This window comes from Polypterus senegalus, chromosome 10, assembly GCF_016835505.1.
Source record: "Polypterus senegalus isolate Bchr_013 chromosome 10, ASM1683550v1, whole genome shotgun sequence".
In the NCBI taxonomy this organism is placed as follows: domain Eukaryota; kingdom Metazoa; phylum Chordata; class Cladistia; order Polypteriformes; family Polypteridae; genus Polypterus; species Polypterus senegalus.
This window is the reverse complement of record NC_053163.1, coordinates 2,407,067-2,433,779: the sequence shown is the minus strand read 5'-3', so window position 1 is coordinate 2,433,779 and position 26,713 is coordinate 2,407,067. Positions and strand designations below refer to the sequence as shown.

Here is a 26,713-nt window from a genome sequence, read left to right as displayed (position 1 = left end):
CTAGAAGTGGAGAGCCAGCAGGCTGGGAGGGTCTAGAAGTTTGAGTGGCAGCAGACTGGGAGGGGCTAGAAGTCTGAGAGGCAGTTGACTAGGAGGGGCTAGAAGCCTGAGAGGCAGTTGACTAGGAGTGGCTTGAAGTCGGAGAGGAAGCAGACTGGGAGGGTCTAGAAGTTTGAGTGGCAGCAGCCAGCCGTCAAAGAAACAACGCATTCAAATCAAATCAAAATATGTCCCCTGCAGTTATACAGCCAGTAGAGCACGTAGTGAAATGCTAAGTTGCTAAACTTCAGCACTGTACATCTAAACACTTTACTTCTTTTGGCAATCGTTCAAATTTTGCTGGTTATGAAACAGAATTACTTAAACGTGTGGTTTTTCTTTCTTTCTTTCTTTCTTTCTTTCTTTCTTTCTTTCTTTCTTTTACTAAGTATACCACCGTTTTGTGAGTTCTTGAACTTGTCTTTTTTGAACTGTTACATTCTGATTTTCCCATTAGATTGTGTTCGTTAGAGGCTTGGCTTCAGGTAAGGTCTTGGTTTGTGTTCCCGTCGCTGGAAGTCGTCATTCAGTATTGGACCGGAGTTTGTGACCAGCACATGGTGTGCATGTTGGCATTGATTGAAGAAGTTATTATTGTTTTAATTTTGTTTAGTTTTTTAATCTACAGCCATGTGAAAAAGTGCACCTTATGGAAACGTTTTACTTTTTCCACATATTTGAACAGGCAGTGTAGTGTAGTGTAGTGTAGTGACCGAAAGAACGAGATCGCGAATACAAGCGGCTGAAATGAGTTTCCTCCGCAGGGTGTCTGGGCTTTCCCTTAAAGAGAAGGTGAGAAGCCCAGAGTAGAGCCGCTGCTCCTCCACATCAAGAGGAGTCAGATGAGGTGGCTCGGGCATCTGATCAGGATGTCTCCTGGACGCCTCCCTGGTGAGGTGTTCCGGGCACGACCAACCGGGAGGAGGCCCTGGGGAAGACCCAGGACACACTGGAGGGACTATGTCTCCCGGCTGGCCTGGGAACACCTTGGGAATCTCCCGGAAGAGCTGGAAGAAGTGGCTGGGGAGAGGGAAGTCTGGGCTTCTCTGCTTAAGCTGCTACCCCCGCGACCCGACCTCAGATAAGCGGAAGAGGATGGATGGATGGATGGATGGAAAGTTAGATCAGTGCCAACAGATAAAGCTGATATGTTTGAATGAAAACACAAACAGTATTTCCATTTTCAATCATTTATTCAACACAAGTATCTTTAGTTGTACTGTAAATCCACTAGGAAGCAGATTGGATGATATTTTAGATAAAAGCAACACCGAGTTATGTCTCCATGTATACAAATCCAAGATCCTAAACTTATAAACGATGCCCTAGATGTCCAGCAGAGGGCTCCAAAGCGCCGTAAGACAGATGTATCGGCTCCCCAGCTCAGAGCTCCGTTCTGAACCGCAGTGATGTTTCGGCCATTCGCCGCCTGTACTCCTCCTCGAACCTTTCATTCTGAGCCACAGTGAAGTAGTTCTTCCAGTCCCCCACTTGGCCTAAATGAACAATTAAGGAACAGTAACAACGGTTGGACAGTGAGACCCCCAGAGAATGAGACTGGAGAGAGCAGACTTGCGCTGCACTGACCTTTTCTCATGAAGGGCGAGATGCTCAGGTCCAGAATACTGGTGGGGAATATGCTGGCGTTAGTCATGGGGTTGTCCTTCATCATGTCAAAGGCGGTGTGCTTCACAATTTCCTGAATTGTGACTTTATCCAGTGTATGACCCAGAAAATGTGCCACCCTCTCCACTTCTCTCATTGGGTCCTGAAATATGGGGCAGAAATTGATGCTTCAGCAGGGAAGCCCACCTGATACCATGGCAAATAGAGACCACTTTCCAACTGAGAGATGAAGGATTAACCTGCAAGATGTCCTCGTAAAAGACATAGAGAATTTGGTGCTTTTCCCTGACGTCCCACCAACCTGTCACGTGATCAAACCAGGAGCCAAATGCCACTTACGGGAAGAAGAAAAGAGATGGCACGAGCATCAGAGAAGGTCAGAGAAGAATTACATCAACAGACATGACCTCCAGTCTCACCAGGCTGTATCAGGACTCAGATGGCATGAAGTACGACCATCTGAAGGTGCTCAGCAGTCCAAGGAGGTTACATGAAAGCACCTTCCAAGAAGAAGGAGAACTTGATGACAAAGAAGAGGAAGACGTTTATAGTCAGGCAGATGTTTTGACCCATGGCAAAATGAGCCCATGTGGGTCAGTGCTTGTTGGTTCAATGGAAAAATGACTCCATGACTAAATGAATCCATGGATCAGAGAACCTGCCAATGACCACTGTCTTAGAAGTCAACCATTAAGAACAGAAGGACGAGAAGTTTGAGTCTTGGAGGCCTAGATGATGGGAAGCAGCCATCAGAATAAAGAAGAAGAAGAAGAAGAAGAAGGAGGAAGAAAATGATATCATGCAATATGGAACCTGCCTATGACCACTGGCTTAGACGTCAGCCATTAAGAACAAAGAGATTAATAGTAACTAATAATAATTCTTCACATTCATAGCACGTCTCTCAGAGCTTTACACAATGAGTGGGGGCCACTTCAACAACCACCATGGTGCAGTATCCACCTGTATGAAGCAACGGCAGCCATTTTTGGACCAGGTAGGCTCACCACACATGAGCTGTTTGGTGGTGAAGTGGTGAGAGACAGTTAGCCAATTAGAGACAGGGGATGATTAGGGGGCCAGAATGACTAGGCTGTGGTGGGCTATTTAGTCAGATTATCAGGACACACCCCACTGATTAGTAAGGGATCTCCTGTGAGCACAGAGAGTCAGGACCTCGGCTTTACGTCTCATGTGAAGGACGATGCCAGTTTCTACAGCATGGTGTCCCCGTTGCTACACTGGGGCATTGGGATCCAAACTCAGACCACTGGGCAGGCGTCCCCTGCAGGCCTCTAGAGCACCTCTTCCAGCAGCAGCCAAAGCTGTTCAGAGGTGGTTTCCCATCATTTCTTGGAGGTCTGAGTGGACGTCCTCATGTTCTCACAAAGACTTGCTCACCATTTCCTGACAGAAAGCTCTCAATGAAGTCATCCCAGGTCCCCGTTTCTGGCAGACGAACGTTCATCTTGTGAAAGAAGTAGAATGAAACGAGGACATCCTTGGCATTCCTGGCAACATAAATCACCTGGAAAAAAAAAAAAAAACAGGAAGCAGACCTGGCCCTGAAACTCAAAATCAGGCTTCACACTCAATGAAGGCCAATCTCACCCATTTCAGAGCGGCAGTGGGAAACTGTAAAGCCCTTTGGCCCAAACAATTAGAAACAAAAAAAGAATTGTAAAGTCAAAATAGCAAAGATGAACCAAAGCTGCAGCAAAATAACATGGAATCAGTAGAAAGGACCAAGTCAGAAGGTCTTCAAGGGGGTCCAATATGAGGTAAAGAGAAGCAGCAGGACCTAATGGCTTAGCACAAAGGCTGAGGCCTCTCTGTCCTAATAAAGACCACAACCACGTGAACAGGTAAAGATGGCCGAGAACTAGGAGGGACCCCCCGATAAAGAGGGACGCACCTGGGGTGACGGTGGACTCGGAGGAGCACATCGAGACCATGTTGTGTGTCAGCCAGCAGGGCTCCTCTCTGACTCCATGGGTTTCAATGACCTCTTGAATTGCGATGCCTTTGTTTGTGTTAATGTTGCTTTGGCTTTTCTTTTGTTTTATTCTTTGCTTATCCACATTTATGACTTTGTTTTGTGCCTTGTGCATTGAGGTGGTGACCCTAGCCAGGGACTGCCTTCAGCCGCTATGAAGGTGAGAACAACCCCAGTTCCTTGCGGTTCATCCTGAGTGCACTCGCGGTGTGGTGAGACCACTGGGATTCTCGCTTTTATGATTTTTCCAGAATTTGGAACCTTTGCAGTTTTTGCCTTTGTCTCATGGATTCTCTGGTGGAGTTTTGTTTGTTGTTGGATTGTCTTGCTGCTCAGGAAGCTTCATGGAGCTTCTCTGGGCCCTTGGTCATTTTTCTGAATAACAGATCTTTTATTTTATGAAGATCCTGAGCTTGCCCTTGTCACTAGCTGGGCTTGATGCCCCCAAAGTTGTTATTTCTTGGAAGTTTTTGGGACATTGTGCCTGGGAGTTCTGAAGAATCAGAACAACGTAAAGAGAGCGGGATGATGACGACGTCCCTGAGCTTACCTTAGTAAAATAACAGAGGGAGGTCGAGCTTTTAGTTACAAGGCCCCTAAACTGTGCGGTGGTCTGCCTGCTACTATACGAGATGCCCCTTCAGTCTCAGCTTTCAAAGACTCCCGACTTCAGTTTAGCACACCCTGACTAGAGCTGCTGATTAACTGTGCAGACTGCATCTCTGTTGTTAGTCATTAGCATTAAAGCATACTGTAAGTAACATGAGAGTTAGAATGTGTTAGTAACCCTCACCTATTCTGTTTCTCTTCTTGGTACTCAAATGTGGCACTTGGTGCCACAGCCCACCTACCTGGCACTTGGTGCCACGGCCCACCTGCCAAGATGTTTTGCCTGCCTAAGGTAAAGTCATCTCTGATGGAGGACTGCAGGAATTGTGGGAAAGAGGGGTCCTTTCATCTGATTGGCTGGCACAGCGCTGACTCAGCTGTGGAATGGCCAATAGGGGGAGGCGGCTTGATGGCTGAGGTCTCCAGGACTCTAAACAAATCCAAATCATATTATGGGATGTCATTTACTGTTAAATTCTGCTCTGTAACATTTTTATTTTTTATATTGAGTTGAGGATTTGTTCTGTTGTATTGACCCCCTTTTTCTTTTTGACACCCACTGCATGCCCACCCTACCTGGAAAGGGGCCTCTCTTTGAACTGCCTTTCCTGAGGTTTCTTCCTTTTTTTGGGGAGTTTTTCCCTTGTCTTCTTATAGAGTCAAGGCTGGGGGGCCGTCAAGAGGCAGGGCCTGTTAAAGCCCATTGCGGCACGTCTTGTGTGATTTTGGGCTACACAAAGATAAATGGTATTGTATTGTATTGTACCTTGCACCCTTTGTCCCAGAAGGACTGCGGCACCAGTTGGAATGGAAGGTGAGTTTTCACAAGTCGAGGAGAAGGCATGGCCTCCAGAAGGTCCAGACCTGGAGAGACAGCAAGACTAAAAGAGACATGGGAAGACTTTGTGGGGTCCACTTGGCTTGGCACAGAGGGGCTTACCTGTCGAAATCACGTTCAAGCCGTTAAATTCTAGATATGGGGCGCGCTCGTGGCTGGGGATGGTTTTGATTTCTTTTGTGATGCCACCTTGGCGAATGCTGTCCACGATTTCAATCATCCAGGTGGTACCTTGGTGAAGAGTTAAAAAGACAGGAAGAGAAGTTCAGTACCTGTAGATGGCACTTGGGTGACGTGACAGGGCACTTTCCTTCCTGTCATCTGCATGTCACCATCACTCACCTGCCTTGGGGTAGGTGGCTATTAAAACGTCATCACCTTTGGCCTGGAACTTCTCTGTCTTGTCAAAGATTGCACATATGGATGAGGGGAGTGGAACACCTTTAACATTAGAAAGTTTTAGACGTTGAACTCTTGTGGTTGTATGTGGGGTTCCTGAATTGCAGACTTCATGACGAGGAGCACCAAGTGACTCAGACATTGTGCTGTGGGGATACAAAATGACAGCATAAAAGAGAGACCTGTGGAACAAGCTGTGCAGTCAAATGTCTGCTGATCAAACTCCAGTTCAGATATCGACAGCCATAGGACCTCCTCATCACTACAACTAAGTGTGACATTCAGCTTCTACACAAAAGTTTATAGTGCCTGTCTGGAGAAGCACATCCATGCCATGCATATGTGGCAGTTTAAGGAGCTCAGTGAGTCAGCCACTCTTTTGGAATGATGGTTGGGGATCTCATAAGACCACCAAGAGTCAGGACCTCAGTTTACATCTCCTCTGAGGAACACTGCACTGCGCTGGGCATTGGGATCTGCACACAGACCACAGGGTAAGCGCCCCCTGCTGACCTCAACATCAACTCTGCCAGCAGCAGCTTTCTCCTAGGTGGTCTCCCATCCAAGTGCTGACCAGGCACAGTCACACTTAGCTTCAGGTGGGTGAGCTGTTCTGAAGTGCAGGCGGTGTGGCTGCTGGCCGGTGGTCCATCCATGATGATCTTCAGGTCCCTTCTAAAAACTAAAAGCCTCATCGCATTTGATCCCCTGTCCCTTTCCCCAGATATGTCACAATTTTCTGACACAGCCTGTCATTCTGGTTTTGTCTTTTGCGACATATTTGTGTCAGCTACTTTTTTTTGAATGGCAGAAGAGAAGAGCTGAGGTCTCCATGCTGATATTGACAGGAAAAACCTGAGAGACAGACGCCTGCGGTGCAAGTCGTTATCTGACATCGATGTCTCTGCACTCCACTGCAGATCCGCCGATTGCTTTAAGCAGTCACACCATTCCGCCCCGCAGCCCTGCTTAAATAATCACTGAATCGATTGGTTTGACAGATCGATCGCCGTCACCAGGCGCCTCACTCGACAGGCGATACTCCCCATTACCTAAAGTGAGGGTCCCGCTGCTGACCCCTCTGACGTCCCGACTGCTGCGCGGTGTCTTCTGATCCCCTGAATGTGCCGCGCAATGACAGAATAATAAGACTGCTGGACTTTGGCCACACCGGGCAAACAAGGTAGCTTAACCAATATTTTGGTGGCCATGTCACTGCTCTGAAATAACAGATTTTAAAAGAAATTGACGTGCGGATCAAAAAATGCACCCTTGGATCCTCATTACGTGTAAAACGGACTATACAATAAATAAATAAATAAATACCGTATGAAGAGCGCTCAGTAATATCGATACGAAATGGATATGAAGATACATGTGAAAGAGGATATTTCATTGACAGATACACCTGTTTATGCTTCATTTCCATTTTCATGTGCTCTGCGCGCTGGCCTCACGAGTGGATGGCTGCTTATTTAAAAAGAATAAACGGAGGCTCTGATGAAAGAACAAGCGACTCCACAAAAAACGTGCCGAATTCCAGTCCTACCTGCTTTGTGTCCCTAGATCTTCAGCTTTGACCCCGTTGACTTTAAGTCGTTCTTACGATCGATGAGCGCCTTGTCCTGTCCTGTGAATTCGGCGGACGGGCTTCAGAACTCTGACAGGTGTATCGGAGTGACGGCTGCAGGACTTCAGCCAATCAAAAGCAGTCAAACGGGCAAATGGGCGGAGGGCAGGAGGCTCCAGAGAGCTGCTATAAGAGGCGAGTCCGGCATTGAGACCCTCCTCTGCATTCCTATTTCTGGCTTGGATCCCTCGAATGGGTGCCTTTTCGCCTCGAATGCGCCCCGATCTTCCTTGTCTACCGTGTGCTTAATAACGCTAAATAACCGCTGACACGCGTGCACGAGGCCCTTCTTTGCTGTGCTGTTTTCTCCCACTGAAATTGCAGCCGCCGCTGACCGCCAATAGCAGCGGGTCCTGATGACTTGTGAGATCGAGTCGAGTCCGGTGCTGCCCATTCCGGCGAGGAGCTCCGCTCTCCACGCGTTGGCATCTGCTTATCCTATGACGGGTGCATTGGAGAAAATTCAGGAACGAGCCAGAAATGGGACACCAGTGTGTCTAAAAGTCCAAGCAAGCAGAGTCGCCTGTGAACTGCACGCTGACCTAGACACACACACACACACACACACACACACACACACACACACACACAGAATGTCAATTCGGAATCGTCATAACTAAGACAAGTAAATAAATAAATGAGGACAGAAGGGCGCGTATAGATAGATAGATAGATAGATAGATAGATAGATAGATAGATAGATAGATAGATAGATAGATAGATAGATACTTTGTTTATATTAAAACACATAAATGTATAATATAAATGAACTGTTGGGGAGCCTGTTAGTGATAAATTGATGCATAAAGTAATTGAATCTATGAAAAAGTACTTACTGCACTTCATGTTCATATCTTAGCAGAGGGTGTCAGCACCGAACATAAACTCCTAATAAACCCCATGGAACCCCTGAATGCTCGAAATTCAAAATTCCTGTTGTGTGTACCCGAAAGACATTTAAAAAGACATCAACAAAATGTTAGAGCGTTATAAATGACATAGTGCTGACTACTGAATCTGAGAGAAAATGTAGCGGAGTGGAGAAAGCGATTTGCAGGTAGGACTGGAAGGCGGTGCATCTGTCAGGATGGGCGGGGCTATATGCCTGCATGTCAGCAGGCTGGGCGGAGCTATACGTTTGAGTGGCAGCAGCCTATCGGCAAAGAAACAGATCGCATGTAAATCAAAGCAAAATCAAACCAAATTTTATTTGTCACATATAATTATACACCCAGTGCAAAGTGCAGTGAAATGCTAAGTTGCTAAACTTTTCCTCCTTCGGCAGTCATTCAAATTTCGCTGGTCATGAAACACGATTGCTTTAAGTTGTGATTTTCTATTTTATTTATTTATTCATATTTTTTGCATGAGATACATCACCTTTGTATGTGCTCTTGAACTTGTCTTCTTTTTCTAATATCTTAAAGTCTGATCCTGCCATTAGGTATTATTAATTAGCGGCTTGCATGGTTTCAGGTCTGTCGATTTATTTGAACCCAGAATTGCCACTCCGGCCACCATAAAAAACCTCTCACTGTTCCATTCCATCTGAAGTAGTGTGGTGCTGAGGTGTCACCCATTGCATGGCTACACTCGGGTCCCAATCTGTAACTGCGCATGCTCCTAACTTTAACCTTTTCCGTGCTGTTTGTTTGTTGTCTTTTGCCCGCAGTGCTGGAGCTCGTCATTCAGTGGTGGACGGGGACTGTGCAGGTCGTGGACGGCAGCATTGACTGAAGAAGTTCTTATCGTTTTCTTTTTGTTAATTTTTGGTCTAAAGTCGTGCGAAAAAGTAAGAAGACCGCACGGAAATTTTTGACGTTTTCCATATATTTGAACAGGCAAAAGTTAGATCTTCATACAAACAGTGTCGGCATAAAATAAAATAATAATAGAAACATAATAATATATAATATAATAAATAACAAATAATACTAATAATAACACAAGCAGTACTTCTCTTTTCAATCATTTATTCAACATAAGTATCTTTAGTTGTACTGTAAATCCACTAGGAAGCAGATTGGATGACTTTTTCCACATTTAGATCAAAGCAACACCGAGTTATGTCTCCATGTATTCAAATCCTAGATCCTAAACTTATAAACGATGCCCTAGATGTCCAGCAGAGGGCACCAAAGCGCCGTAAGACAGATGTGTCCGCTCCCCAGCTCAGAGCTCCGTTCTGAACCGCAGTGATGTTCCGGCCATTCGCCGCCTGTACTCCTCCTCGAACCTTTCATTCTGAGCCACAGTGAAGTAGTTCTTCCAGTCTCCCACTTGGCCTAAATGAACAATTAAGGAACAGTAACAATGGCAGGGCAGTGACACCCCCAGAGAATGAGACCAGAGACTGCAGACTTGAGCTGCACTGACCTTTTCTTATGAAGGGCGAGATGCTCAGGTCCAGAATACTGGTGGGTAGTATGCTGGCGTTAGTCATGGGGTTGTCCTTCATCATGTTGAAGGAGGTGTGCTTCACGATTTCCTGAATCTTGCCTTTGTCTAGTGTGTGACCCAGAAAATGTGCCAACCTCTCCACTTCCCTTGTTGGGTCCTGAAACAATGGCAGATAATGGCACATCAGCAAGGAAGCCCACCTGACACCCTGGTGCATTGAGACAACTTTCCAACTGAGAGATGAAGGCTCACCTGCAAGATGTCCTCATAAAAGACATAGAGGATCTGGTGCTTTTCCCTGACGTCCCACCAGCCTGTCACGTGATCAAACCAGGAGCCACATGCCACTTATAGGAAGAAGAAAAGAGAAGATAGTGGAGATGATGGCATGAGCATCAGAGAATGTCAGAGAAGAATTAAATCAACAGACGTGACCTCCAGTCTCACTAGGCTGTATCAGGACTTAGCTGGCATGAAATACGACCGTCTGAAGGTGCTCAGCAGTCCATGGAGACTACATGAAAGCACCAGCAAGAAGAAGAAGAGGAAGAAGTCGATGACGAAGAAAAGGAAGAGGAAGTTTATAGTCAGGCAGATGTTTTGACCCATGGTGAAATGAGCCATTGTGGACCTGTGCTTGATGGCACAAATGGAAATGACTCCATGACTCAATGGATCAGGGAACCTGCCTATGACCACTGGCTCAGAAGTCGGCCATTAAGAACAGAGAGACGTGAAGTTTGAATCTTGGAATGATGGGAAACAGCCATTGGAATAAAGAAGAAGGAGAAGGAGGAATATGACTCCATAGATTATGGAACCTGCCTATGACCGCTGGCTTAGAAGTCGGCCATTAAAAGCAGAGAGATTAATAGTAACTAATAATAAAAATTTTTTCATTCATGTAGCACATTCCCACTTCAACCACCACCAATGTGCAGCATCCACCTGGTTGATGTGATGGCAGCCATTTTCATGCCAGTATGCTCACCACACATGAACTATTAGGTGGTGAAGTGATGAGAGAAATAATTAGCAAGTTAGGCGCCAGAATGACCAGACCAAGGTGGACAGATATTTTCCAGGACACAACGTACACTTTACTAAGGATCCTCAGATATTCTTAATAAGCACAGAGAGTCAGGACCTCGGTTTTACTTCTCATCTGAAGGTTGGCGCCATTTTCACCGCCCAGTGTCCCTGTCACTGCCCTGAGGTGTTGGAAACCACACACAAACCACAGGTGAGGCGCCCCCTGTTGGCCTTCCCAGCACCTCTTCCGGTCTCCCATCATTTCTTAGAGCTCTCAGTGGACGTCCTCATGCACTTCACAAAGACTTGCTCACCATTTCCTGACAGAAAGCTCTCAAAGAAGTCATCCCAGCTGGCTGTATTTGGCAGATGAGTGAACGTCTTCTGGAAGAAGTAGTATGAAACGAGGACATCCTTGGCATTCCGGGCAACATAAATCACCTGGAAAAAAAAATCCAATCATTCAAGCGATGTATTATCTTAGCCCTAAGAATGAGCAGCGCCTTGTGGACCTCATCGTTGAGATCTACGGGCCCAAAAAGTTCAACTGATGTCTTCAAACTCCAAGAACATCCTAAAATTCCATGTAGGTCTTGATAGATGAAGCAGACCTGGTCCTGACACTCAAAATCAAAAACTCAAAACCTTTTGTGCCCCTGGTCATTCTTTTGAATAACAGATCTGCTCTCGTCACTAGCTGGGTTTGATGCCCCCAAAGCCCCAGTTGTCATTTTTCAAAGTTATTGGGAATTTGTGCCTGGGAACTCGCAAAGAAGCGGGATGATGATGACGTCCCCAAGCTTACCTTGCACCCTTTGTCCCAGAAGGACTGCGGCACCAATTGGAATGGAAGATGAGTTTTCACAAGTCGAGGAGACGGCATTGTCTCCAGAAGGTCCAGACCTGGAGAGACAGCAAGACTAACAGAGAAATGGGAAGGCTTTGTGGGGTCCACTTGGCTTGGCACAGAGGGGCTTACCTGCCGGAATCATCTCCTGGCTGTTCATCTCTAGATATGGGGCGCGCTCGTGGCTGGGGATGGTTTTGATTTCTTTTGTGATGCCACCTTGGCGAATGCTGTCCACGATTTCAATCATCCAGGTGGTACCTTGGTGAAGAGTTAAAAAGACAGGAAGAGAAGTTCAGTACCTGCAGATGGTGCTTGGGTGACATGACAGGTCACTTACCTTGCTCCTCCCCAAGTCATCTGTCATCTGTGTGTCACCGTCACTCACCTGCCTTGGGGTAGGTGGCTATTAAAATGTCGTCTGCTTTGGCCTGGAACTTTTCTACCTTGTCAAAGATTTCACACATGGATGAGAGGAATGGAACACCTCTTATCTCACAAAGTCTCTCACACTGAGGTTTTCTGGCTGGATGTTTGGGCCCTGAATTGCAGGCTTCATGACGAGGAGCGCCAGGTGACTGAGACATTGTGCTGTGGGGACACAAAATCGCAGCATAAATATGCAGATCGGAGACCCACTTGTAAACCTGTGGGACAAACTGTCCACACAAATCCAGTTGACACATCGACACCCATAGGACCTCCTCAGGCACAAACAAGGAGACTACAGCTAAGTTTGAGATTCAGCTTCTACACTAAAGTATATAGCGCCAGTCTGGAGTGAGTGCCCACTTTATGTGAACACACCCACCGTGCACGTGTGCAGCAAGTTGAGGGGCTCAGTGAGTCAGACAGGACATCAGAGGACACCTTGCTCTTTTGGAAAGACGCCCCAGGATCACACAAGACCACCATGATACATCTCCTCTGAAGGACACTGGGGTGTTGGGATCCAGATACAGACCACAGGGTGAGCGCCCCCTGTTGGACCCACCAACACCACTCCAGCAGCACCTTAACCTTCCTCTTTGGTGGTCTTTCATCCAAGTACTGCCCAGGCACAAACGTGCTTAGCTTCAGGTGGTGTGGCTGCTGGCGTGTGGTCCATCAATGACGATTCTAACCCTAACCCGATCGTATTGGATCTCCTGTCACTTTTCCCAGATGTGTCGCAATGTTTCGGACTCAGCCTGTCTTGCTGGTTTTGTCTTTTGTGACACATTTGTGTCAGCTGCTTTCTTATGAATGGCTGAAGAGGAGAGCTGAGGTCGCCATGCTGGTATTTACAGGATAAACTTGAGAGACAAACACCTGCCGTGAATCTCGTTAGCCGACACCGATGTCTGTGCACTCGCTGCTGATCCGCCGATTACTTTAAGAGGTCACACCTTTCTGCCCCGCAGCCCTGCTTAATCAATCACTGAATCGATTGGTTTGACAGAACGACGGCCATCACAAGGTGCCTCACTCGACAGGCGGTACTCCCCATTACCTAAAGTGAGGGTCCTGCTGCTGACCCCTCTGACGTCCCGACTGCTGTGCTGTCTTCTGATCCCCTGAATGTGTCGTGCAGAATAATAAGACTGATGGACTTTGGCCACACCGATCAAACAAAGTTCCTGGTTAACAATTTTTTTTACTGTCCATGTCATAACTGGTCTGAGATAACAGATTTTAAAAGCAATTGACGTGCCGATCAAAACTGCAACCCTGGGTCCTCATGTACCTTCAAATCCATTTTAACGTTCTGACATAAACTGACTAAAAAGATCACACCTGATTTTATAGGGCAACTTCCACATGGAATACCAGCTCATACCATACAGGTGGGAATAAGACCACCAATACAGCCCTTGAAACACAATACAGCAGCGGCTTTAATCCATTTTAACAAGTGGACTGGTTTTAGTTTTAGGGACTGTTTGTGGACTGATGAGTTGGGCCATCTTGGAGTATCGAGTGGCTTGAAAGAATGACATCTGATGTGGAATGAAGAGCAGGTTGTTTCTGGACTTGTTACTGGAAGTGCTCTGAGCACCGGCAACATTTCATAGTTAGCTTTTTGTGGACCAGCAGGTTGAAATAACAATATTTAATATAATTGCGTTGCTGGATATTTTGCACTACCAGCTGGTGCCAGTCCATGGACCAGTGGCTGAGAAATTCTACTTTAGAGCATCTACACTCACAGGGAGTAGAAAAGATCAGGGGAATGTGAGAAAGAAAGCTGGAGGAAGAAAATCAGGTGAGAAAAGGAAGAGAGCAAAACTGACAGGGCGATGAGGATGATGGGATGTCCTGTGGTAGAACATCGGGGTGGATCAGCCCTGCTCAGTTGTGGAACAAAGACAGCTGGGGGTCCGGGGGTCCTTCTGGACTGATGGAAAGTGTCAGGAAGAGGGAGAGAAGTTTGAGTCCATCCTCGCTTATGAATATCGATGTCCCAGGAGACAGAAGAGCCTCAGGGCTGTGGGCACCCGGAGCTTCACGGTGGTTTATTTTGGGTAATCAGGCCTCGGGGGCTCCTGAAGGCCTTGCTTTGGGGGAAAAGCCTGGTATTAAATTTGTGAGCCCAGCCCATAAAATCAAATCCACATTGGACTTCAGACGGGTGACCCGATTCATTCCTGGTGGTCTGAACTTCTTTCATTTTCCAGCCTTACTTATTCCAATTCAGGGTTTCAAGATTAAAGAAGAATTTTAACAGTAAAAGTGTAAACACCTAAAGAATTTCAACAAAGTCAATGAACTCTGAGACTTCACTGTATAATTTAAACTTGAAATATCATAACAGATTATGTAGGGAAGACATCAGTGTTTTCAAATAGAGTTGAATATTTAAATGTACCGCACTGTGAGTCTGACTAGGACTGTGAATTTCTCTGTGATGGTCTGCTGCCCCCTCGCTCAGGTTTGGCTCCTGTCTTGTACCAAGTGCTTCTGGGTATCTATGGCCTGAATTAGACTGAACAGGCTCGAGCAGGTTTTCACACACAATACACACACGAGACAGCAGACTGGATGACATTCACAAGTGTTTCATATTTATCAATTTAGGTCTCCATGTATTCAAATCCAAGATCCTAAACTTATAAACGATGCACTAGATGTCCAGCAGAGGGCTCCAAAGCGCCGTATGACAGATGTATCGGCTCCCCAGCTCAGAGCTCCGTTCTGAACCGCAGTGATGTTCCGGCCATTCGCCGCCTGTACTCCTCCTCGAACCTTTCATTCTGAGCCACAGTGAAGTGGTTCTTCCAGTCTCCCACTTGGCCTAAATGAACAATTAAGGAACAGTAACAACGGTTGGACAGTGAGACCCCCAGAGAATGAGACTGGAGAGAGCAGACTTGCGCTGCACTGACCTTTCCTCATGAAGGGTGAGATTCTCACGTCCAGAATACTGGTGGGTATTATGCTGGCGTTAGTCATGGGGTTGTCCTTCATCACATCAAAGGCGGTGTGCTTCACAATTTCCTGAACTGTTCCTTTATCCAGTGTGTGACCAAGAAAATGTGCCACCCTCTCAACTTCTCTTATTGGGTCCTGAAATATGGGCAGAAATTGCCACATCAGCAGGAAAGACCACCTGATACCCTGATGCATAGAGACCACTTTCCAAATGAGAGATGAAGGCTCACCTGCAAGATGTCCTCGTAAAAGACATAAAGGATTTGGTGCCTTTCCTTGATGTCCCACCAGCCTGTCACGTGATCGAACCAGGAGCCCCACGCCACTTATAAGAAGAAGAAAAGAGAAGATCATGGAGATAATGGCACGAACATCAGAGAAGGTCAGAGGAGAATTAAATGAACAGATGTGACCTCCAGTCTCACCAGGCTGTATCAGGACTCAGCTGGCATGAAGTAGAACCTTCTGAAGTTGCTCAGCAGTCCATGGATACTACCAGAAATCACCACCAAGAAAAAGAAGAGGAAGAAGTCAATGATAAAGAAAAAGAAGAAGATGTTTATAGTCAGGCAGATGTATTGACCCATGGCAAAATGAGCCATTGTGGGCATGTGCTTGATGGCACAAATGGAGAATGACTCCATGACTCAATGGATCAGGGAACCTGCCTATGACCATCGGCCATTAAGAACAGAGAGATGTAAAATTTGAGCCTCGGGGGCCTAGATGATGAGAAGCAGCCACTGGAATAAAGAAGAAGAAGAAGAAGAAGAAGAAGAAGAAGAAGGAGGAGGAGGAGGAGGAGGAGGAGGAGGAGGAAAATGATTCCATGGATTATTGAACCTGCCTATGATAATTCTTCACATTTACATAGCTATTTTCTCACTACTCATAGAGTGGGGGGATACTTCAACCACCACCATTGTGCAGTATGCACCTGTATGAAGCGACGGCAGCCATTTTTGGACCAGGTAGGCTCACCACACATGAACTGTTTGGTGGTGAAGTGGTGAGAGACAGTTAGCCAATTAGAGACAGGGGATGATTAGGGGGCCAGAATGACTAGGCTGTGGTGCGCTATTTAGTCAGATTATTAGGACCCACCCCACTGATTAGTAAGGGATCTCCTATGAGCACAGAGAGTCAGGACCTCGGCTTTACGTCTCATGTGAAGGACGATGCCAGTTTCTACAGTGCTGCACTGGGGCATTAGGATCCAAACTCAGACCACCAGGCAGGCGTCCCCTGCAGGCCTCTAGAGCACCTCTTCCAGCAGCAGCCAAAGCTGTTCAGAGGTGGTTTCCCATCATTTCTTGGAGGTCTGAGTGGACGTCCTCATGTTCTCACAAAGACTTGCTCACCATTTCCTGACAGAAAGTTCTCAATGAAGTCATCCCAGGTCCCCGTATCTGGCAGACGAGTGTTCATCTTGTGAAAGAAGTAGAATGAAACGAGGACATCCTTGGCATTCCTGGCAACATAAATCACCTGGAAAAAAAATAGGAAGCAGACCTGGCCCTGAAACTCAAAATCAGGCTTCAAACTCAGTGAAGGCCAATCTCACCCATTTCAGAGCGGCAGTGGGAAACTGTAAAGCCCTTTGGCCCAAACAATTAGAAACAAAAAAAGAATTGTAAAGTCAAAATAGCAAAGGATGAACCAAAGCTGCAGCAAAATAACATGGAATCAGTAGAAAGGACCAAGTCAGAAGGTCTTCAAGGGGGACCAATATGAGGTAAAGAGAAGCAGCAGGACCTAATGGCTTAGCACAAAGCCTCGGTCCTAATAAAGACCACAACCACATGAACAGGTAAAGATGGCCGAGACCTGGGAGGGACCCCCTGATAAAGAGGGACCCACCTGGGGTGACGGTGGACTCAGACGAGCACATCGAGACCATGTTGTGTGTCAGCCAGCAGGGCTCCTATCTGACTTCATGGGGCTCAATGCCCCCTTTAATTGTCATTCCTTTGTTTGTGTTAATGTTGCTTTGGCTTTTCTTTTGTTTTATTCTTTGCTTATCCACATTTATGCCTTTGTTTTGTGCCTTGTGCATTAAGGTGGTCCCCCAAGGGCCACCCTAGCCAGGGACTGCCTTCTACCCAATGAAGGTGAAGACAACCCCAGGTCCATGTGGTTCATCCTGAGTGCGTACGCAGTGTGGTGAGACCACCAGGGTTCTCACTTGGTCTTTTATGATTTTTCCGGAATTTGAAAACCTTGCTGTTTTTGGCTTTGGCTCCTGGATTTTCTGGTGGGATTTTCTTTGTTGTTGGATTGCCAGGCAGCTTCATGGAGCTTCTTTGGGCCCCTGGACATTTTTCTGAATAACAGATCTTTAATTTTATGAAGATCCTTAGCTTACCCTTGTCACTAGCTGGGTTTGATACCCCCAGAGTTGTAATTTCTTGGACCTTTTTGGGATGTTGTGCCTGGAAGCTCTGAAGATTCAGAACAACGTAAAGAGAGCGGGATGATGACGATGTCCCTTAGCTTACCTTGCACCCTTTGTCCCAGATGGACTGTGGCACCAGTTGGAATGGAAGGTGAGTTTTCACAAGTCGAGGATAAGGCATGGCCTCCAGAAGGTCCAGACCTGGAGAGACAGCAAGACTAAAAGAGACATGGGAAGGATTTGTGGAGTCCACTTGGCTTGGCACAGAGGGGCTTACCTTTTGAAATCACGGTCAAGCTGCTAAACTCTAGAAATGGGGCACGCTCGTGGCTGGGGATGGTTTTGATTTCTTTTGTGATGCCACCTTGGCGAATGCTGTCCACGATTTTAATCATCCAGGTGGTACCTTGATGAAGAGTTAATAAGACAGGAAGAGAAGTTCAGTACCTGCAGATGGTGCTTGGGTGACATGACAGGTCACTTACCTTGCTCCTCCCCAAGCCATCTGTCATCTGCATGCCACCGTCACTCACCTGCCTTGGGGTAGGTGGCTATTAAACATCGTCTGCTTTGGCCTTGAACTTTTCTACCTTGTCAAAGATTTCACACATGGATGAGAGGAATGTAACACCTCTTATCTCACAAAGTCTCTCACACTGAGGTTTTCTGGCTGGATGTTTGGGCCCTGAATTGCAGGCTTCATGACGAGGAGCGCCAGGTGACTGAGACATTGTGCTGTGGGGACAAAAAATCGCAGCATAAATATGCAGACCTGAGACCCACTTGTAGACCTGTGGGACAAACTGTCCACACAAATCCAGTTGACACATCGACACCCATAGGACCTCCTCAGGCACAAACAAGGAGACTACAGCTAAGTTTGAGATTCAGATTCTACACAAAAGTATATAGCGCCAGTCTGGAGTGAGTGCCCACTTTATGTGAACACATCCACTGTGCACGTTTGCAGCAAGTTGAGGGGCTCAGTGAGTCAGACAGGACATCAGAGGACACCCTGCTCTTTTGGAAAGACGCCCCAGGATCTCATAAGACCACCATGTTACATCTCCTCTGAAGGACACTGCGCTGCACTGGGGTGTTGGGATCCCCCTGTTGGACCCACCAACACCACTTCAGCTTCCTCTTAGGTGGTCTTTCATCCAAGTACTGCCCAGGCACAAACGTGCTTAGCTTCAGGTGGTGTGGCTGCTGGCGTGTGGTCCAGCAATGACGATTCTGACCCTAACCTGATCGTATTGGATCTCCTGTCACTTTTCCCAGATGTGTCGCAATGTTTTGGACTCAGCCTGTCTTGCTGGTTTTGTCTTTTGTGACACATTTGTGTCAGCTGCTTTCTTATGAATGGCTGAAGAGGAGAGCTGAGGTCGCCATGCTGGTATTTACAGGATAAACTTGAGAGACAAACACCTGCTGTGAATCTCGTTAGCCGACACCGATGTCTGTGCACTCGCTGCTGATCCGCCGATTACTTTAAGAGGTCACACCTTTCTGCCCCGCAGCCCTGCTTAATCAATCACTGAATCGATTGGTTTGACAGAACGACGGCCATCACAAGGTGCCTCACTCGACAGGCGGTACTCCCCATTACCTAAAGTGAGGGTCCCGCTGCTGACCCCTCTGACGTCCCGACTGCTGTGCTGTCTTCTGATCCCCTGAATGTGTCGTGCAGAATAATAAGACAGATGGACTTTGGCCACACCGATCAAACAAAGTTCCTGGTTAACAATTTTTTTTACTGTCCATGTCATAACTGGTCTGAGATAACAGATTTTAAAAGCAATTGACGTGCGGATCAAAACTCCAACCCTGGGTCCTCATGTACCTTCAAATCCATTTTAACGTTCTGACATAAACTGACTAAAAAGATCACACCTGATTTTATAGGGCAACTTCCACATGGAATACCAGCTCATACCATACAGGTGGGAATAAGACCTCCAATACAGCCCTTGAAACACAATACAACTGTTAGGGGATTTTTGAGATGATTTACAAGCAAGTGTGCAGACAGACAGATATAAGAAGGTACAGTAATCCCTCCTCGATCGCGGGGGTTGCATTCCAGACCCCCCGCGATAAGTGAAAATACGCAAAGTAGAAACCATGTTTGTGTGGTTATTTTTATATATTTTAAGCCCTTATAAACTCTCCCAGCCTGTTAGCATTATTAGAGTCCTTTAGACATGAAATAACACCCTTTAGCCAAACGTTTAAACTGTGCTCCATTACAAGACAGAGATGGCAGTTCTTTCTCACAATTAAAAGAATGCAAACAGATCTTATCATCAAAGGAGCGCCGTCAGGAGCAGAAAATGTCAGAGAGCGCTCGCTAAGAAAAGCAAACAATCAAAAAATCAATACATGCTTTTAAGTATACAGAAGCACTGCGATAAAGCGGCATTTTGTAGAAGAGCGTCCGTGTCCTCTGTGCAAACAGCCCCTCTGCTCACAACCCCTCCGTCAGACAGAGAGAGCGAGAAAGACAGAGAGAAGCAAACAAGCACCGCGCGGGAAGCACATCTTATATCATTGAGGAGTTTTAGTTAATATGTAATACATGCTCTGATTGGGTAGCTTCTAAGCCATCCGCCAATAGCGTCCCTTGTATGAAATCAAGTGGGCAAATAAACTGAGGAAGCATGTAACCTAAATTAAAAGACCCATTGTCCGCAGAAAGCGGCGAACCAGTGAAAAATCTGTGATATATATTTAGATGTGCTTACATTTAAAATCCGCGATAGAGTGAAGCCGCGAAAGTCAAAGCGCGATATAGCGAGGGATTACTGTATACAGTATAGAGAGGAAAAGCATTATATAGTACAGCTAAATATAAAGGGCACTAAATATGAAGACAGAGAGAAAGAGAGACATGAAAGACGCTATACAGTAGATAGATAGATAGATAGATAAATAAATGTGAAAGGCACTATATAATAGATAGATAGATAGGTAGAAGTGAAAGGCACTATATAATGATAGATAGATAGATAGATAGATAGATAGATAGATAGAAGTGAAAGGCACTATATAATGATAGATAGATAGATAGATAGATAGATAGATAGATAGATAGATAGATAGATAGATAGATAGATAGATAGTTGTGAAAGGCACTGTATCATAGATATATATTTATTAGAGCCTGTTACTAATAAATCAATGCATACATTTGGGTTGTTGCTTGTTATTTATGAATTATTTATTTATTTCTCTTTTTCTGTCTTGAGTATCTGTAATTTCTAATTTTCCCTGATGAAAAATGAAAGTAAATGTGTCTGTCTGTCTATCTATCTAATAAACTTCATAGACCCCCGCCCCCACCTGAATGTCTGAAAATGAAAATGCTTGGTATGTGTGTCCTGAAAGACATTTTTAAATAAATGTGTTCTAGTATTTTAAATACTCATTGCTCATTAAAATATTGCAGTGGAGTGGAGAAAGCTCTTTACAGGCAGGACTGCAAGGCGGAGCATCTGTGAGGGTGGGAGGGGCTATATGTTTGAGTGGCAGCTGACTGGGAGGGGCTATATGTTTGAGTGGCAGCTGGCTGGGAGGGGCTATATGTTTGAGTAGCAAGAGCAACATTCAATGTCCTTTCTCTGTAGATAACATTTAAATGAAGATTAAATCTTGACATGTCCCATCTGTTAAAAAATAAAGAACATTTCTTGTGCTGGCCTTTTCAAATTATTATAAGCTACAGTGCCGGTTGAAGCCCATTTGGAGCTCTAGATGGGGTGGATGAACATCACCACTTGCTTTCCATAGCAGGTATTTGATATTATTAGAGGTTACACTCGTTTAAAGCAGCGGCTGTAATCCATTTTAACAAGTGGACTGGTTTTAGTTTTAGGGACTGTTTGTGGACTGATGAGTTGGGCCATCTTGGAGTATCGAGTGGCTTGAAAGAATGACATCTGATGTAGAATGAAGAGCAGGTTGTTTCTGGATTTGTTACTGGAAGTGCTCTGAGCACCGGCAACATTTCATATTTAGCTTTTTGTGGACCAGCAGGTTGAAATAACAATATTTAATATAATTGCGTTGCTGGATATTTTGCACTACCAGCTGGTGCCAGTCCATGGACCAGTGGCTGAGAAATTCTACTTTAGAGCATCTACACTCACAGGGAGTAGAAAAGATCAGGGGAATGTGAGAAAGAAAGCTGGAGGAAGAAAATCAGGTGAGAAAAGAAAGAGAGCAAAACTGACAGGGCGATGAGGATGATGGGATGTCCTGTGGTAGAACATCGGGGTGGATCAGCCCTGCTCAGTTGTGGAACAAAGACAGCTGGGGGTCTGGGGGTCCTTCTGGACTGATGGAAAGTGTCAGGAAGAGGGAGAGAAGTTTGGAGTGTCACAGCGGGTGTCACCGAGGTGGCTGAGACAGAAGTCACTTTATGGATGGTGTTCACCAGCATGTCGACTCTCCTGATCAGATCTTAGGGTGGGCAGAGGAGACGAATGAAAGAAAGAGAATGGAGCACTGGGAACGAGATCAGAGGGAGCCGAGTCTCTTCTCTTTATTTATTGGATTTGAACTTTCTCTCCATGGCGCTAGTTCTCTGGATTACTTACTGATAAAGACTGTGAATTGTGCTACATTTTATTTTGGGCCCTGATTGTTTTAGTTAAAGACACGTTGCACCGATACGTGTTGCTGTGTCCTCACTCCTGAGTCCATCCTCGCTTATGAATATCGATGTCCCGGAGGACAGAAGAGCCTCAGGGCTGTGGGCACTCGGAGCTTCACGGTGGTTTATTTTGGGTAATCAGGCCTCGGGGGCTCCTGAAGGCCTTGCTTTGGGGACAAAGCCTGGTATTAAATTTGTGAGCCCAGCCCATAAAATCAAACCCACATTGGACTTCAGACAGGTGACCCGATTCATTCCTGGTGGTCTGAACTTCTTTCATTTTCCAGCCTTACTTATTCCAATTCAGGGTTTCAAGATTAAGGAATAATTTTAATAGTAAAACAGTAAACACCTAAAGAATTTCAACAAAGTCAATGAACTCTGAGACTTCACTGTATAATTTAAACTTGAAATATCATAACAGATTATGTAGGGAAGACATCAGTGTTTTCAAATAGAGTTGAATATTTAAATGTACCGCACTGTGAGTCTGACTAGGACTGTGAATTTCTCTGTGATGGTCTGCTGCCCCCTCGCTCAGGTTTGGCTCCTGTCTTGTACCAAGTGCTTCTGGGTATCTATGGCCTGAATTAGACTGAACAGGCTCGAGCAGGTTTTCACACACAATACACACACGAGACAGCAGACTGGATGACATTCACAAGTGTTTCATATTTATCAATTTAGGTCTCCATGTATACAAATCCAAGACCCTAAACTTATAAACGATGCACTAGATGTCCAGCAGAGGGCTCCAAAGCGCCGTATGACAGATGTATCGGCTCCCCAGCTCAGAGCTCCGTTCTGAACCGCAGTGATGTTCCGGCCATTCGCCGCCTGTACTCCTCCTCGAACCTTTCATTCTGAGCCACAGTGAAGTGGTTCTTCCAGTCCCCCACTTGGCCTAAATGAACAATTAAGGAACAGTAACAACGGTCGGACAGTGAGACCCCCAGAGAATGAGACTGGAGAGAGCAGACTTGCGCTGCACTGACCTTTCCTCATGAAGGGCGAGATTCTCACGTCCAGAATACTGGTGGGTATTATGCTGGCGTTAGTCATGGGGTTGTCCTTCATCACATCAAAGGCGGTGTGCTTCACAATTTCCTGAACTGTTCCTTTATCCAGTGTGTGACCAAGAAAATGTGCCACCCTCTCAACTTCTCTCATTGGGTCCTGAAATATGGGCAGAAATTGCCACATTAGCAGGAAAGACCACCTGATACCCTAATGCATAGAGACCACTTTCCAAATGAGAGATGAAGGCTCACCTGCAAGATGTCCTCGTAAAAGACATAAAGGACTTGGTGCCTTTCCCTGACGTCCCACCAGCCTGTCACGTGATCGAACCAGGAGCCCCACGCCACTTATAAGAAGAAGAAAAGAGAAGATCATGGAGATAATGGCACGAGCATCAGAGAAGGTCAGAGGAGAATTAAATGAACAGATGTGACCTCCAGTCTCACCAGGCTGTATCAGGACTCAGCTGGCATGAAGTAGAACCTTCTGAAGTTGCTCAGCAGTCCATGGATACTACTAGAAATCACCACCAAGAAGAAGAAGAGGAAGAAGTCGATGATAAAGAAAAAGAAGAAGTTGTTTATAGTCAGGCAGATGTATTGACCCATGGCAAAATGAGCCATTGTGGGCATGTGCTTGATGGCTCAAATGGAGAATGACTCCATGACTCAATGGATCAGGGAACCTGCCTATGACCATCGGCCATTAAGAACAGAGAGATGTAAAATTTGAGCCTCGGGGGCCTAGATGATGAGAAGCAGCCTCTGGAATGAAGAAGAAGAAGAAGAAGAAGAAGAAGAAGGAGGAGGAGGAGGAGGAGGAGGAGGAGGAAAATGATTCCATGGATTATTGAACCTGCCTTTGATAATTCTTCACATTTATATAGCTATTTTCTCACTACTCATAGAGTGGGGGGATACTTCAACCACCACCATTGTGCAGTATCAACCTGTATGAAGCAGCCATTTTTGGACCTGGTAGGCTCACCACACATGAACTGTTTGGTGGTGAAGTGGTGAGAGACAGTTAGCCAATTAGAGACAGGGGATGATTAGGGGACCAGAATGACTAGGCCAGTGATGGCGAACCATTTAGAAACCAAGTGCCCAAACTGCAATCCAAAACCCACTTATTTATCGCAAAGTGCCAACATGACAATTTAACCTGAATACCACCTAAAACTGAACACCAGCATAACCAAGGAGCTGGTGGTGGATTTTAGGAGGCCCAGGCCCCTCATGGACCCCGTGATCATCAGAGGTGAGTTTGTGCAGAAGGTGCAGACCTTTAAATATCTGGGAGTGCAGCTGGATGATAAATTGGACTGGACTGCCAATACTGATGCTCTGTCTGTCTGTCTATCTACTGAGCTTTTAGTTTAGAAAAGCCACTCATACATTAACATCTTTTGTCTTAAAAGAAAAACATAATAACAGAGCTTTCAATGATACAAACAACTTTTTGTTGAAAGGTTAAAGTTTGCATTCGGTATGCTTTTGAACAATTAATGTGCTTTTTGCTGTTGTATGCATGCTGATAATTTGTCTAACCTTGGCTCATACTTTGTAAGTTTGAGAGCAACACATGCAGCACTCAGGTCATCTGTTAGTCTGTTTCTGGTGTCAGATTTGATTTAATTCAAAGCTGAAAACAGCTGCGCACAAGCATAAGATGTTCCAAACAAAGTAAGGAAAGCAATCTCAAGTGCCTTCATTGACTTTTGATTATTTGGCAGAGAATTCCACACTTTAAGGATTTCATTTTCAGAACTAACTGTGCTGTCCTTTGTCATCCCTTCGATCCTCTCAAGTGTTTCACGCAGGTCTTCCCTATTAAGCTCCGCCCCAAAGCTTCCATTATATATTACGGGTCGTGGATCAGGTGTGGCGATTAGCAACTCCCGGCAATAATTACAGATGCGGACGACTCCTCACCTGTGTGCTTAAGCGAGGACTGCCCGCATCACAAAGCTCCCGGAAACCGCTCCGGCCACTCTACCATAACCCCCTTTAAGCCGTGAGTGCGGCAATTATCTGTTAAAACTGGCCTTTTCAATTTTGAGCTGTGGACCCGCTATACCACATCCCCTCCAACCCCACCACGGGAATCACAGACTCAAAAGGCTGCAGTCCGTGCCGCACCCTCAAGCAGCATGTGTGCCGCCCGCCTTACCCCAGACAGGAGAGGAAGGACGCACACCCATTGGGCTGCTGGGCAGAGGGGCGGGTGATGTGAGAAAAGTCCTCCGGCGTGTGAAGAGGGGGAGCGGTGAGGGGAGCAGCCCGGCCCCGCATTCCTCTGGCTTTATAGTAACGAACTCTGTGCTCGGGCGACGGCGCCCGTGCCCACTGAGAGGGCTCTGAGTGCCCCCTTTGGCACGCGTGCCATAGGTTCGCCACCACTGGACTAGGCTGTGGTGGGCTATTTAGTCAGATTATCAAGACACACCCCACTGATTAGTAAGGAATCTCCTATGAGCACAGAGAGTCAGGACCTCGGCTTTACGTCTCATGTGAAGGACGATGCCAGTTTCTACAGCATGGTGTCCCCGTTGCTGCACTGGGGCATTGGGATCCAAACTCAGACCACCGGGCAGGCGTCCCCTGCAGGCCTCTAGAGCACCTCTTTCAGCAGCAGCCAAAGCTGTTCAGAGGTGGTTTCCCATCATTTCTTGGAGGTCTGAGTGGACGTCCTCATGTTCTCACAAAGACTTGCTCACCATTTCCTGACAGAAAGCTCTCAATGAAGTCATCCCAGGTCCCCGTATCTGGCAGACGAGTGTTCATCTTGTGAAAGAAGTAGAATGAAACGAGGACATCCTTGGCATTCCTGGCAACATAAATCACCTGGAAAAAAAAAACAGGAAGCAGACCTGGCCCTGAAACTCAAAATCAGGCTTCAAACTCTATGAAGGCCAATCTCACCCATTTCAGAGCGGCAGTGGGAAACTGTAAAGCCCTTTGGCCCAAACAATTAGAAACAAAAAAAGAATTGTAAAGTCAAAATAGCAAAGGATGAACCAAAGCTGCAGCAAAATAACATGGAATCAGTAGAAAGGACCAAGTCAGAAGGTCTTTAAGGGGGTCCAATATGAGGTGAAGAGAAGCAGCAGGACCTAATGGCTTAGCACAAAGCCTCGGTCCTAATAAAGACCACAACCACGTGAACAGGTAAAGATGGCCGAGACCTGGGAGGGACCCCCTGATAAAGAGGGACCCACCTGGGGTGACGGTGGACTCAGACGAGCACATCGAGACCATGTTGTGTGTCAGCCAGCAGGGCTCCTCTCCGCCTCCATGGGGCTCAATGCCCCCTTTAATTGTCATTCCTTTGTTTGTGTTAATGTTGCTTTGGCTTTTCTTTTGTTTTATTCTTTGCTTATCCACATTTATGCCTTTGTTTTGTGCCTTGTGCATTAAGGTGGTCCCCCAAGGGCCGCCCTAGCCAGGGACTGCCTTCTACCCTATGAAGGTGAAGACAACCCCAGGTCCATGTGGTTCATCCTGAGTGCGTACGCAGTGTGGTGAGACCACCAGGGTTCTCACTTGGTCTTTTATGATTTTTCCGGAATTTGAAAACCTTGCTGTTTTTGGCTTTGGCTCCTGGATTTTCTGGTGGGATTTTCTTTGTTGTTGGATTGCCAGGCAGCTTCATGGAGCTTCTTTGGGCCCCTGGACATTTTTCTGAATAACAGATCTTTAATTTTATGAAGATCCTTAGCTTACCCTTGTCACTAGCTGGGTTTGATACCCCCAGAGTTGTAATTTCTTGGACGTTTTTGGGATGTTGTGCCTGGAAGCTCTGAAGATTCAGAACA

General features: G+C 46.2%; 3 protein-coding genes and 1 pseudogene across 5 annotated transcripts in view; all 4 read right to left on the bottom strand.

The window, feature by feature from the left end:
* Window positions 1–1,220: 1,220 nt before the first annotated feature.
* Window positions 1,221–18,945, bottom strand: LOC120536470 (sulfotransferase 1C4-like). 3 transcript variants are annotated; one of them, XM_039764841.1, is made up of 8 exons: window positions 18,832–18,945; window positions 5,451–5,653; window positions 5,211–5,339; window positions 5,037–5,134; window positions 3,067–3,193; window positions 1,905–1,999; window positions 1,627–1,807; window positions 1,221–1,535 (listed from the first exon to the last, which is right to left on the bottom strand). In XM_039764841.1, the coding sequence occupies exons 2-8, from the start codon at window positions 5,647–5,649 to the stop codon at window positions 1,423–1,425; spliced, it is 942 nt and encodes a 313-aa protein (XP_039620775.1). In that variant the 5' UTR covers window positions 5,650–5,653; window positions 18,832–18,945; the 3' UTR covers window positions 1,221–1,422. The 3 variants fall into 3 exon arrangements, with proteins under 3 accessions (XP_039620775.1, XP_039620773.1, XP_039620774.1); XM_039764839.1 differs by lacking the exon at window positions 18,832–18,945 and adding an exon at window positions 7,057–7,195; XM_039764840.1 differs by lacking the exon at window positions 18,832–18,945 and adding an exon at window positions 6,560–6,764.
* LOC120536471 (sulfotransferase 1C2-like) lies at window positions 9,100–13,222 on the bottom strand. Its single transcript, XM_039764842.1, has 8 exons — window positions 12,909–13,222; window positions 11,805–12,007; window positions 11,549–11,677; window positions 11,375–11,472; window positions 10,884–11,010; window positions 9,790–9,884; window positions 9,514–9,694; window positions 9,100–9,422 (listed from the first exon to the last, which is right to left on the bottom strand). The coding sequence occupies exons 2-8, from the start codon at window positions 12,001–12,003 to the stop codon at window positions 9,310–9,312; spliced, it is 942 nt and encodes a 313-aa protein (XP_039620776.1). The 5' UTR covers window positions 12,004–12,007; window positions 12,909–13,222; the 3' UTR covers window positions 9,100–9,309.
* Window positions 14,368–26,713, bottom strand: part of LOC120536472 — a 21,338-nt pseudogene continuing 8,992 nt past the window's right edge.
* LOC120536468 (sulfotransferase 1C2-like) overlaps window positions 22,458–26,713 on the bottom strand; it is a 5,922-nt gene continuing 1,666 nt past the window's right edge. Inside the window, exons 5-8 of the mRNA XM_039764836.1 lie at window positions 25,616–25,742; window positions 23,148–23,242; window positions 22,872–23,052; window positions 22,458–22,780 (exon numbers count right to left, since the gene is read on the bottom strand). Of these exons, the coding sequence (XP_039620770.1) occupies window positions 22,668–22,780; window positions 22,872–23,052; window positions 23,148–23,242; window positions 25,616–25,742 (516 nt within the window). The 3' untranslated portion in view covers window positions 22,458–22,667. The remainder of the gene's footprint in view (window positions 22,781–22,871; window positions 23,053–23,147; window positions 23,243–25,615; window positions 25,743–26,713) is intronic.